This window comes from Ruditapes philippinarum, unplaced genomic scaffold, assembly GCF_026571515.1.
Source record: "Ruditapes philippinarum isolate M1 unplaced genomic scaffold, ASM2657151v2 ctg9370_1_1_1_1, whole genome shotgun sequence".
Classification (NCBI taxonomy): Eukaryota; Metazoa; Mollusca; class Bivalvia; order Venerida; family Veneridae; genus Ruditapes; species Ruditapes philippinarum.
In genome coordinates, this window is record NW_026856884.1 from 44,118 (window position 1) to 57,361 (window position 13,244).

The following is a 13,244-nucleotide window of genomic DNA, read 5'->3' on the forward strand; positions in this document are numbered from 1 at the left end:
TTCCTTATATGTATATAGTAAAAACTTTAAAAAAATTCTTCTAGCAATTGACAAATGCTGGAGGTTAGATATTTTGCATGAAACATTGTGTTGTAAACCTCTAGCAAGATTGTTCAAATTATAGCCTTGGGGTCGAAATTGCCCCCGCCCTGGGGGTCATTGATTTCAATATATACATATAGTAAAAAATAAAAAAATGTTATTTAATCTGAAGGTACAAGGCTTAGAGCTTTAATAATTGTTTAAATAATATCATCTAAAGGTACTCTACCAAAGTTGTTCAAATTTTGCCTCTTGTGTCAAAGTTAGCCCCGCCCTTGGGAGCCATAGGTATATCTTATATGTATATAGTTAAAACTTAAAAAATCATCTTCTCTAAATTTACAAAGGATAGAGTTAAGATATTTTGCATGAAACATTGTGTAGTGAACCTCTAGCAAGATTGTTCAAATTATAGCCCTGGGGTCAAAATTGGTTCCGCCCCGGGGGTCATTGATTTTCATTATGTACATATAGTGAAAAAAAAAATATTTGTCTGAAGGTTCAAGGCATAGAGCTTTGATGTTTGATATATGATATCATCTATAGGTCCTCTACCAAAGTTGTTCAAATGTCAAAAATTGGCCCTGCCCGGGGGCAGTGATTCTCATTATGTACATGTAGTAAAAACAGAAAATAAAACAAATATTTTCTGAATGGGAGAAAGCTATAGCTTAGATTTTTGACTTAAAATGTTGTTTGGTGGACCTGTATCAAGATTGTTATTAAACCCTTGGGTTAAAATTATGCCTTGCCCAAGGGGACAATGACCTACTTTCTTGTCCTTTGATGTACAGCAATGACATTTTGACCATGTGCACAGTTTTAGTTGTAAAATTGAACTTTGACCTAGATTTTGATGATGTGACCTACTTTCTTGTCCTTTGATGTACAGCTATGAAATTTGAGCCAGGCGGTGGCATAGCATTTTTCTCAAATGCAATCTTGTTTTTTTATAACATGACACACAATATTTCAGCAGCAAATGCTGATGTTTTGGATATTCTATTGTTTACTTTGCAAATAATTATTGCTGTTATATGAGGTCAAGCATTGCTTTTTTGACCCCCAAATTTCAACGTCAACATTCTTGAAATAGACATTAAAATATTACCATTTACGGAGGTTGAAATAAATTTATTTACTTAATTATAGAAGAAACATGCATTTATTGTTGATAAAAAAGTGACTGACAACCACTGAACAAAGAAAATTCTAAATCAAGCATTTTCGGGGCCGTCCGGGTTTGGTGGTTGTCCGGTTTTGTGGGTCCCCAACCAGTAGTATGTTTTTTCTCGTATCAAGGTTTTTTTATTATTATTAATTATGAGAATTTTTGTATCACGTGCAGATCCATATTATATGTGTAATTTATTGTATATTGCTGTATTTATATTCATGAAAGATTCTGTATTTATTTAATAAAGTTCTTTATTCCCGCGTTAACGTCACATTCTGTTTAACGTATAGTTAAACAGACATTGCGTCATTTGTCATTTGTTATTTTATAAACATCAATTTTTTCTGAGGAAGACTAAACGTCGAAAGCTTAAGAAAAGCGTTTGTTTTTATTGAACTGATTATATAGGTATTTGTTTGTAATTAAGACACAACACACCTCTGGACAAAAGCTTCACTTTTGAGTTATTGAAATATGACCTTGACCCATCAATGGTAACTATAATCTTGTTATTTACTAACAGATTAGACACATTGACATTAAACATCTTGTTTACTTTTTTGATGTTGATTTATTTCAGAAAGCTATGGTCAAAGTATGCAGTAATGCGTATGGTCATTATATACGATCAAGACCGCCATCTGCCCCTGAATCGGTGAAACGAGTCAAAGAAATGGAGAAACTAGGTCAACATATCGGCACACATCCAATGTTCGGTAATTATTTTAATCATGAAATATCATACTATTACCATAAGGAGTCATTATGATAGCATTAAACAGAAACATCAATTTCATTGACATTTAACAGGCGTGATTGGTAGCTCAAGTACTTTCATATATATCACAGGTTTTCTGCTTGAAAGATTTTTGGCTAAGTTATGGCCCCTCAATTACCAGCTACTTGTTTGGACTACTCTTCAGATGCAATTTCATCAAAACTTAACAGTAATGGTCAATACTATGTCTTGTTTTATTTGCATTTTATTTAATGATTTTTGATTTTGGTCAGAATTATGTCCCTTTAATGATTTTAATTTTTAAAATTTGTACAGACTACTTCTCTTATACCACTAATACAGTTTCAATGAAATTTTACAGGATTGATCTGTAGCTCCAGTACTTGCGCATATTACACAGGTTTTTCGGTTGAAGGATTTTTATCGCCCTTGAATAAATGTGTTTTGTAGTGTAAATAATTTTTGTGTCTCCTGCTATGCAGTTAGGGCAATGTCAACTGCAAACAAGAACTATTGAAATTACAAAACAATTAATAATTAAATTACAATACATGGATCATTATAACTAGGAGTTTACTTGATTGTAGATGAAAATAATGTTACAAATTTATGTTCCGTTTTTAACCAGGTTTTCCGAAGGAAAATACTGGTTATTAGCTTGAGGTATGTCGGCGGGCGAGCGGGCGGGCGTAAACAATTTCTTCTGTGCACAACTCCTCCTACATTTTTCAACAGATTTTGACCAAACTTTCACAGAAGCTTTGTCATCAAGTGCCCTGGCGCATATTGTCGGGGTTTTGTGATTGGATAATATTTGACCTAATTATGGCCCTTTGTTTTTTTCCCAATATAGGATATATAGTGAACAATTTTCTGTGCGCAACTCCTCCTACATTTCTCAACGGAATTTGACCAAACTTTCACAGAGGCTTTGTCATCAAGTGCCTTAGGGCATATTGTCAGGGTTTTGTGATTGTATAATATTTGACCTAATTATGGCCCTTTGTTTTTTTTCCTTATACAGATTATATAGTGAACAATTTTTACCATGCGCAACTTCTCCTACATTTCTCAACAGATTTTGACCAAACTTTCACAGAAGCTTTGTTATCAAGTGCCCTGGCGCACATTATCGGGGTTTTGTGATTGGATAATATTTGACCTAATTATGGCCTTTTGTTATTTTTCCTTATACAGAAAATATAGTGAAAAAATTCTTCTGTGCTGAACTCCTACATTTCTCAACGGATTTTGTTCAAACTTTCACAGTAGCTTTGTCATCCAGTGCCCTGGCGCATATTGTCGGGGTTTTGTGATTGAATAATTTTTTTATTTAATTATGGCCCTTTGTTTTTTTTCCTTATACAGAATATAATTATAGTGAACATTTCCTCTGTGGAAATTCCTCCTACATTATTCATGTTTTACATTGCACATAGTTACATTGTTTTCAAATACAACATATTTATCTACAATGGTGATAATTGAAAACCTGGTTTCATGGCATTGCCATGTTTCTTGTTTTCATTTTATACGCCCAAAAGTATTTTGGCATATATTGTTATGCCCCTGGTTGTCTGTCCGTTATCAGGTTTTTGTGTTCGGTCTGTATCTTTTAAATCAATGGAAGGAAATTGTAATTACTCAGTAGAAATGTATACCATAATAAGACAATGTGCAAAGCGCAGGTTTGACCTTTCTCAGGTCAAGGTGAAGATCACACTTAGTCATTTTGTATCAATATTTTAGGTTTATGTGACTAAAAGTTTATGAGACTATGGGTTTATATGACTATATGTTAATGTTACTATAGGTCTATTTGAAGGTATAATATATATTTACAGGTTTAGATACAGACAGCTCCGAAGCAGAAAGACTTAATCTTCTGAATGCATTAAAGTCGTACAAGTCTAACACAGTAAGTATGCTCTCATTATTATCCCAAACACCACTCCTAAATTGATTGTCAAAGAGGTTAATATTTTGACAAGTTGACAATACAATAGAGGTCTGCTTGTAAATGTTGTTGTATATAAGTTTCTTTATACTGGGCACCGTAATAATTGGGAAACAGACAAAAGCCCTCCCGGACAAAAGCCCCCCAATCCAAAAATGACAAAGCGTACAAATACTGTCCGCATTGTCATTTTGACCGAGAGAGCTTTTGTCCGGAAGGGTTTTTGTCCTACACTCGGAATAATCATACGGGCCAAATGGGTCAATGGGAAAATTTTATGATACCATTCTTGTAAAAGAGGATATTAATCTACAGAAGGTTACACTTGAACATGCCCAATATTTTAAATGGACTTGTCCCACTTCCATTTTGGGACTGTCCTTTATCAATTTTAGGGATATCAGTTTGAAAATTTAAAGTTTGTCAGCCAACAATATAGAGCCTGGTCAGACTGCACGGATGTGCAGGCTGATCTTGCTCTATACTTGTGGCAAAGGCTAAACGATTTTGGTTCCAGCACTTAAAGGGTCAAGTTTGCTATGTTATCGGCCAGTTTCTCTTATACCCAGAATTAACATTTATAAAGTATTAAAATTTATGTCATTTTCATAGTGTGATATTAACTTTAATGAAAAGAGAAGGTAAAATAAAAACTATGTATTGTCCATGTATCCAAAAATAAGATTACAACAGTCATTTACATCAGTGAATAAGGTAAAAAAGATTTACTCGGCTGCACCATTGATCATATATCCAAATATAAGATTAGAACAGACATTTACACCTTGAATAAGGTAAAAAAAAAATGATTTCATCATCTCAAGTGATTGCATCACTCCGCAAGGAGTATACTCGCAATTGGGTAAAAAAACTGTATATACATACGTAGCAGGCAGGACTGACTGTTTTCCAAAATAAAAATAAAAAGTTTCCCTATTTACAGGTTCTATTAAAAGAGTAAAAACAACTCCGTGATTAGTAGTTTATATGTTGGCTGGCCAGAGCTGATTGGAAAGCATCCAGGCTGGTCTGGTCAACAACGTCTTGATTTACACAGCTGCAAACAGAAGAAGGTAAAATAGAAAGTATTTATTTCTAAGATTAGATCAGACATTTATATTACTGAATATATTTTTTGTTTCTAGACGATTTTTGAGATAAATTCAACTGCAAAGAACAGTAGTTTTAATGTGATGAAAAAGAAGAGAAATTGGCATGATAAAGTGGTGGAGAGTAAAGTAAGGCATGCCGAAGAGAATCGACTTGAACCCGGCAGTAATAAAGAGGAATTTGTGGGAACCAGTCAACAGGAAACAGCTGATGATGCTGACATTGAGGTAACTTTCTATTTTTAGATTTTAAGGAGTATGGTTTTCTCATTTACATCACTTATTATACCCCCGCACAACAAAGTTGTAAGGGGGGTATACTGGAATCAGCTTGTCCGGCCGTCCGTCGTTTTTTTCTTGTCCGCCCAATAACTTAAGATTCCTTTGACCCTTAGTCTTCATATTTGGCATGGAGGTTAGTCATGATTAGTAGATGACCCCTATTGATTTTGAGGTCACTAGGTCAAAGGTCAAGTTCAAAAAGCTTGTCCGCCCAATAACGTAAGATTCCTTTGACCTACAGTCGTCATATTTGGCATGGAGGTTAGTCATGATAAGTAGATGACCCCTATTGATTTTGAGGTCACTAGGTCAAAGGTCAAGGTCACAGGGGCCTTGACTTCAAAAAGCTTGTCCGCCCAATAACTTAAGATTCCTTTGACCCACAGTCTTCATATTTGGCATGGAGGTAAGTCATGATTAGTAGATGACCCCTATTGATTTTGAGGTCACCCGGTCAAAGGTCAAGGTCACAGGGGCCTTGACTTCAAAAAGCTTGTCCGCCCATTAACTTAAGATAACTTTGACCCACAGTCTTCATATTTGGCATGGAGGCAAGTCATGATTAGTAGATGACCCCTATTGACTTTGAGGTCACCAGGTCAAAGGTCAAGGTCACAGGGGCCTTGACTTCAAAAAGCTTGTCCGCCCAATAACGTAAGATTCCTTTGACCCACAGTCTTCATATTTGGCATGGAGGTTAGTCATGATTAGTAGATGACCCCTATTGATTTTGAGGTCACCAGGTCACAGGGACTTTGACTTCAAAAAGTTTGTCTGCCCAATAACTTTAGATTCCTTTGACCCACAGTCTTCATATTTGGCATGGATGTTGATCATGATTAGTAGATGACCCCTTTTGATTTTGAGGTCACTGGATCAAAGGTCAAGGTCATAGGGACTTTGACTTCAAAAAGTTTGTCCACCCATTAACTTAAGATTCCTTTGACCCACAGTCTTCATATTTGGCATGGATGTTGATCATGACTATAAGGTGACCCCTATTGATTTTGAGGTCACTGGGTCAAAGGTCAAGGTCACAGGGACCTTGACAAAAAAGCTTTTCTTCTTAATTGCTAAAGAATGTCCTGTCCGCAATGTATTGATTTTGACATTTTCACATTTGAAGCATGTAGAATACATAACTTAGCAATGCACTGGCTTAGTAACCTCAGATTTGGCAGGGAGGTTGTATTTGAGCTCTAAATGGCCACTGTTGATTCTGACAAAGTGGTATGCGGGGGTATTCACGCCATGATAGTGGCAGTTCTAGTTTTAATTTGTAAAGTTATGATACCATCCTGTTAGTGCATTAATACATAAATTAGGACCATGAATCTTCTTTCACCAATAAAGATGATTTTTGCCATATATTATAAACAGTGTTTGTTTTTATGCACCCGCCATGTAATGGCCGGGGTATATAGTGTTACCCTGTTCCGTCATTCCGTCCTTCCGTCATTCTGTCATTCCGTCATCATCAGTTTCCGTTCATTATCTTAAGAACGGTTGCACACATTCAACTCAAATTTGACATATGGATATGTCATGAGAAAATACAGGTCAAGTTCGAATTTGGTCATGGTTCGATGACTTTTGGCAGAGTTATGTCCCTTTTACTTTGAAAATATATGAAATTTTCAGTTTCCGTTCATTATCTCCCCAACGGTACAACACATTCAACTCAAACTTGACATATGGATGCGTCGAAGGAATGCGCAAGTCAAGTTCAAAGTTGGTCATGGTTCAATGATTTTTGGCAGAGTTATGCCCCTTTCACTTTGAAAGTAATATGAAATTTTCAGTTTCCGTTTATAATTTCCCAAATGGTACAACACATTCTACTCAAATTTGACAAATGGATATGTTTTTGGAAATCTGAAATTTTGGCTGCATGCGGGGGCATCCGTGGCATGATGACACATTTCTAGTTTAGAAACAATTCCCCTACGGTAGGCTACCCCACTCCCACAAAAACGCCTTGTATTGGTTATTGTATATGTGAAGTAGAATTTTAAGAGTCAGTACATTTATCTGCCCGAGGTAAACTCTATCTGAAACATTTTCCAATATCAAGTGTTGATCAACCACCATTTTAACAGTCAGTGTTTTGAAATGAATTGTCAGTTCACTTCTACTTGACAATGAAAAAAATGAGCATAATTTTGTTTTGATTTGTAGAATGCATTTAGTGTTGTGATTGGTGGAAAGCTCTCAAAAGCTAGTGAGAAGAACCAATCAGAAGCCAGTTTACAAGTGGGCAAGAAGAGAAAAAGGAAGGAAAAAGAGGGAGTGAGAGATGAGGAGAACTATGTATCATATAGACCTTCAGATTATCAGACAGAACAAGGGTAAAACAATACTGTATATATACTCATATAAATACTGTATACACTAATATAAATACTGTATACATTCGTATAAATACTGTATACATTCATATAAGTACTTTATACACTTGTATTAATACTGTATACATTTGTATAAATATTTTTATGCTCCCCGAAAAATTTCGGGGGAGCATACAGTCGGCGCCTTGTCCGTCTGTCCGTCCGTCCGTCTGTCAGTCCGTCCGTCTGTTGTCTTGTCCGGAGCATAACTTGAAAACCCTTGGAGATAATTTGTTGAAACTTCATACAGTGGTAGAGGGCAGCAAGGGGGAGTGCAGTGTCAAAGAACCATAACTCTATTTTGCCCGGTTTTTGAATTATCTCCCCTTATAGAAAAATCTTGTCCAGGGCATAACTCTAAAACTATAAGAGATATCAATATGAAACTTTGTAGGTGAATAGATCTCAATGGGTAGATGTGCAGTGCATAAGAACAATAACTCTTTTCATCTTAATTTTGGAGTTATTGCCCTTTGTTAATTTTAATACTTTGAACTTTGTCCGGAACATAACTTGAAAACCCTTGGAGATAATTTGTTGAAACTTCATACAGTGGTAGAGGGCATCGAGGGGGAGTGCAGTGTCAAAGAACCATAACTCTATTTTGCCCGGTTTTTGAATTATTTCCCCTTATAGAAAAATCTTGTCCGGGGCATAACTCTAAAACTGTAAGAGATATCAACATGAAACTTTGTAGGTGAATAGATCTCAATGCGTAGATGTGCAGTGCATAAGAACAATAACTCTTTTTGTCCTAATTTTGGAGTTATTGCCCTTTGTTTATTTTAATACTATGAACTTGAACTTTGTCCGGAACATAACTTGAAAACCCTTGGAGATAATTTGTTGAAACTTCATACAGTGGTAGAGGGCATCAAGGGGGAGTGCAGTGTCAAAGAACCATAACTCTATTTTGACTTGTTTTTGAATTATCTCCCCTTATAGAAAAATCTTGTCCGGGGCATAACTCTAAAACTATAAGAGATATCAACATGAAACATTGTAGGTAAATAGATCTCATTGAGTAGAGGTGCAGTGCAAAAGAACAATAACTCTTTTCATCTTAATTTTGGAGTTATTGCCCTTTGTTAATTGTAATACTTTGAACTTTGTCCGGAACATAACTTGAAAACCCTTGGAGATAATTTGTTGAAACTTCATACAGTGGTAGAGGGCAACTCTACCTTGCCTAATTCTGGAGTTATTGCCCTTTGTTTATTTTTACTTTTTGAATTGTCCAGGACATAACTCGGAAATCATAAGAGATATCATCAAGAAACTTTGTAGGTTGATAGATCACATTGATTAGAAGTGCAGTGCAAAGAACTGTTACTCTGCCTTGCCTAATTTTGGAATTATTGCCCTTTGAACTTTTTCCATGGACATAACTCTGAAACTACAAGAGGTGTACTTTCCTGTGTCCAAAACCTATTCGGGGAGCATCACCCGGCTCAAACCGGGCTCTTGTTTTATATGCTTTAATAACATAATTACTGGTGATAAGAACAGGGTATACTGTTATAAACCAACTTGCAAGGTTTGTAACTGAATATGGGCAACTATGAATATGAAATAGCTAAGTATTGCTAAATTTATGGGAACTGTAAAGACTGGTATCATTATTGTATAAACTTCTTTATTTCAAAGAGGATATTAAATTTTGTTTTTGTTTTTTTATATGACGAAATTTTATTCCATCTTGTGAGCTTCAAAAGCAGTATTCTAAAGCATGAAATAAAACACTCACCATCTTGTAATATAATTTAACTTATATACAATGTATATATATATACACACAAATACATGTAAGTTTACTGTGTTACAGATTACGACTAGGAAGTAGTTTTGACAGAGAAGCATCAGGAGCAATGTTAGATCTTACTGGTGATGATGAAAGTATAGCTAGAAAGAGAAATAATGCTTTAAAATGGTTAGTATATTACACTTGACCTTTAAAATGGTTAGTATATTACACATGACCTTAAAAATTGTTAGTATATTACACATGAACTTTAAAATGGTCAATATATTACACTTGACCTTTAGAATGGTAAGCATATTACACATGACATGACAGGATTGTTATTGGTGAAAAATTTTGTTTTGAGATATTGAAATCCAAATTCAATGATATATCAGTATATCAAAAACAGCTTGTACAGTGGAAACCTTTTGAAACGTGTTATTACTGAAAGAAAGTATGCTTTCTTATTATCATTTCTCATTGAAAATTAAACAAAGGGTTCAAGCATACCTGTATATTAAAATTATATCTTACTAATGCTTATCTAAACCAGACCAACGATACATCATTATTTTAATACATGTACATTGTATTTATTCCAGGGATAGAAAGAAAAAGAAGTATGTGAGAGAAAGTAATGAAGATCCAAAGAAGAAGAAGATACGGACAGAGAGTGGAGCTTTGATACCTGCCTCCTACAAATCTAATGCATATCCTTTTATTTCTCTCTACCCATGTGGTCAAGGAAATCCATGTGTCCAAGGTTACCTATGTGTCATGGTTACCAATCTGGCCAAGTTTACGCATCTGGTCAAGGTTACCTATCTGGTCAAGGTTACCCATCTGGTCAAGGTTACCATGTAGTCAAGGTTACATCTGTGATCAAGGCTACCCATGTGGCCATAGTTACCCATGTGTAAAGGTTATCCATGTGGTCAATGAAACCCATCTGGCCAAGGTTACAAGTGTGGTCAAGAAAATCCATCTGGTCATGTGACGTAGGAAACCTATGTGGTCAAGGTTATCCATTATTGTGGTCAATGTTACTTATTTTGTCAAATTTACCCATGTAGTCAAGGTTACACATTTGGTCATGGTAACCAGGTTTAAATTTGACCCTCTTACCAGTATGATGGATTCCAGCCTGTTAGAGTGATTTCAAGTGATGAAGATACTCGGATGACATATAAAAACCCAAAAAGTTAGAGCTTAGATATTTGGCACGAAACATCTGCTAATGAGTGTCTATCAAGTTTGTTCAAATAAAAGCCATGGGGTCAAAATTGGCCCAGCCCCAGGGGGTCATTGCTTTTCCTTATATGTATATAATAAAATCTTAAAAAATCTTCTTTTAAAAAACAAAAAGAGCTTGAGCCTAAATATTTGGCATGAAACATTGTCTCATGAGTGACTACCAAGTTTGTTCAAATAAAAGCCCTGGGGTCAAATTTGGCCAATGCCCCGGCGGGGGGGGGGGGAGGGGGGGGGTCATTGGATTTTCCTTATATGTATATAGTGAAAACTTTAAAAATCTTCTTTTAAAAAAAAAACCAAAGAGCTTACAGCTTAGATAATAAGCCCATGAAAACATCTTCCCCGGTGAGTTGTTTACCAAGTTGTTAAATTAAATGCCCTGGGAATCCAAAATTGACCCCGCCCAGGGTACTTGATTTTTCCTTAAAATGTCTACGTAATGTAAAAACTTAGAAAATCTTCTTTTCAAATATCAACCCATAGAGCTAGAGCTTAGATATTAGGCATGAAACATCTTCTAGTGAGTGTGTACCAAATTTGTTCAAATAAAAGCCCTAGGGTTAAATTGGCCCTGTCCCGGGATCTGATTTTCCTTATATGTCTATAGTAAAAACTTTAAAAAATCTTCTTTTAAAAACCCCAAAGAGCTAGAGCTTAGATATTTAGCATGAAGCATCTTCTAATGGGTGTCTACCAAGTTGGTTAAAAAAAGACGCCCCTAGTTTAAAATTAGCCCAGCCCCAAGGGCCTATATACAGGTGAGCAATTTCAGGGCCATCATGTCCCTCTTGTTTTATTTTAATCTTCCATATCTTACTAGTTTATTTTATGTTGATCTGAATATTTCACTTGTTTATCATTACCACAGATATTTCATTATTTTGACACCTTAACATTTGATACATATAAAGAATGGGTGAAGAAAAGTAAGACAGACACACAGGTAGAGAAAGACGAAGACGATGATCTGTCTGACAAACAGAATAGAACGAAAAATAAACTAGCTGTACTAGGTGTTACAGAGTATAACAGAAGTAAGTAATTAGTATATGTAAACATAACTAAGTTAGTTTATACTAATTTATTTTAGTTTGATTGTGCTGGAAGCTATAAGCTTATTGAAACATTCTCTTGAATCCGTTCCTGTAACCAACCAGTACTAAGCATTGAGTGTAAAGTTTCTTGGTCAAAGAAACAACGGCTTGCCTTTTGCAGGGTTTGAACCCATGCGACCAGCAATCCTTTGATGTGTTAACTGCATGGCCACGTCGCCACAAAACATAACTAAGTAAAAGCTCAACTCAATAACAACTTCATTTAGTTAAAAGTAAAAGCTTAACTGAGAACTAATGTAAGTAAGAATTAAACTATTTAAAAAAACTTAACTATGTGAAAGAAAATATACTTTTCCATTTTATTTTTTTCACTTTTAAAGTGTCCAAAATGCCAAATGTAATATTTTTGTTATGTACTCTATCACTATTATAAGGTGCAATTCTATTACTGACTTACTCTCGTATTTTGTTTGTGCAGGTCATGCTTAGCGGTGAAATGAAAAATCTTTGACCTCATTCAAAATAAAAAATTGTAATGATTAGTTGAATTTGGTCTCATCAATGAAATTCAAGGCACACATGGAAACGTTAAGTACCCAATAATACGAGTCTCGTGCTACATCAAATCCCGTGAAAACTTAATATATTACATTTACATGTATGTTGTTTTAACATTAAAACACTGAAAATTTACCTTTTCTGTGTGTAAACTGTTTGGGACAATACTATCATATTTTATAATTTCCCCCCCAATACTTTTTCAGGACATGTTAAAGGATCATTATATTGGTTACCCAAGGCAACAAAAGAGATAAAATTTAAGAAAAAGGGTCTTCAGAATTAAAGAGACTCTGAGCAAATTGCAAAAAAGCAAGAAAACTAAAAGCAAAGAAAAGAAGCTTTCCAATCACAGAGACAAAGAAAACACCAGGTCAACAAAGCTAAACATAAATCTAAAAAATAAAGATGAAGATCCATACCGGATTATTGCATATGTTGGGATGTCCTGTTTTTATGTTCGCTTTAGTTCGTTCATATACATGCGCATCATGTAATATTTAAATTCAAATAAAAGAAATTTTAATTCTTGTTTGTGCAATTTTTGTTATAACAAAGACAAAACAATTAAAATTTGGAAATGGCCACCAAAATATTTGATTTGTTGTTCTTTTAAGTTAAAATATAAAGGGGGAAAAAACTTGCATCTATACACATGCTATGTCATGCTAATATGATATAAAATTAATGTAGATAATGAGTAAGCTTCTGGCAAGAGCTAACTTAATATTTAAAGGAATGGTTAAACAGGAGATCAACTCTAACCTGCTGACTGTAACTTAATGTACCATTGTAACCAGAATTAAGAGGGACATATTTTAATTAGTGGCAACTAAAAAGTCGTACTAGTGAAAAATGATTACTTAGTAGAGTCCTTCAAAATATTTACCATGGACCTCTTGTACACTTTTCCAGCCTAAGAATTCATTCTGAAAAAGCA

At 34.9% G+C, this 13,244-nt stretch overlaps 1 protein-coding gene across 1 annotated transcript in view; it reads left to right on the top strand.

Annotated features, from left to right (window-relative positions):
- Positions 1-12,792, top strand: part of LOC132748004 (ATP-dependent RNA helicase DDX54-like) — a 27,995-nt gene extending 15,203 nt beyond the window's left edge. Inside the window, exons 12-19 of the mRNA XM_060737543.1 lie at positions 1,800-1,935; positions 3,803-3,876; positions 5,061-5,252; positions 7,485-7,654; positions 9,519-9,623; positions 10,040-10,146; positions 11,594-11,725; positions 12,511-12,792. Coding sequence (XP_060593526.1) covers positions 1,800-1,935; positions 3,803-3,876; positions 5,061-5,252; positions 7,485-7,654; positions 9,519-9,623; positions 10,040-10,146; positions 11,594-11,725; positions 12,511-12,590 — 996 coding nt within the window. The 3' untranslated portion in view covers positions 12,591-12,792. The remainder of the gene's footprint in view (positions 1-1,799; positions 1,936-3,802; positions 3,877-5,060; positions 5,253-7,484; positions 7,655-9,518; positions 9,624-10,039; positions 10,147-11,593; positions 11,726-12,510) is intronic.
- Positions 12,793-13,244: the final 452 nt, after the last annotated feature.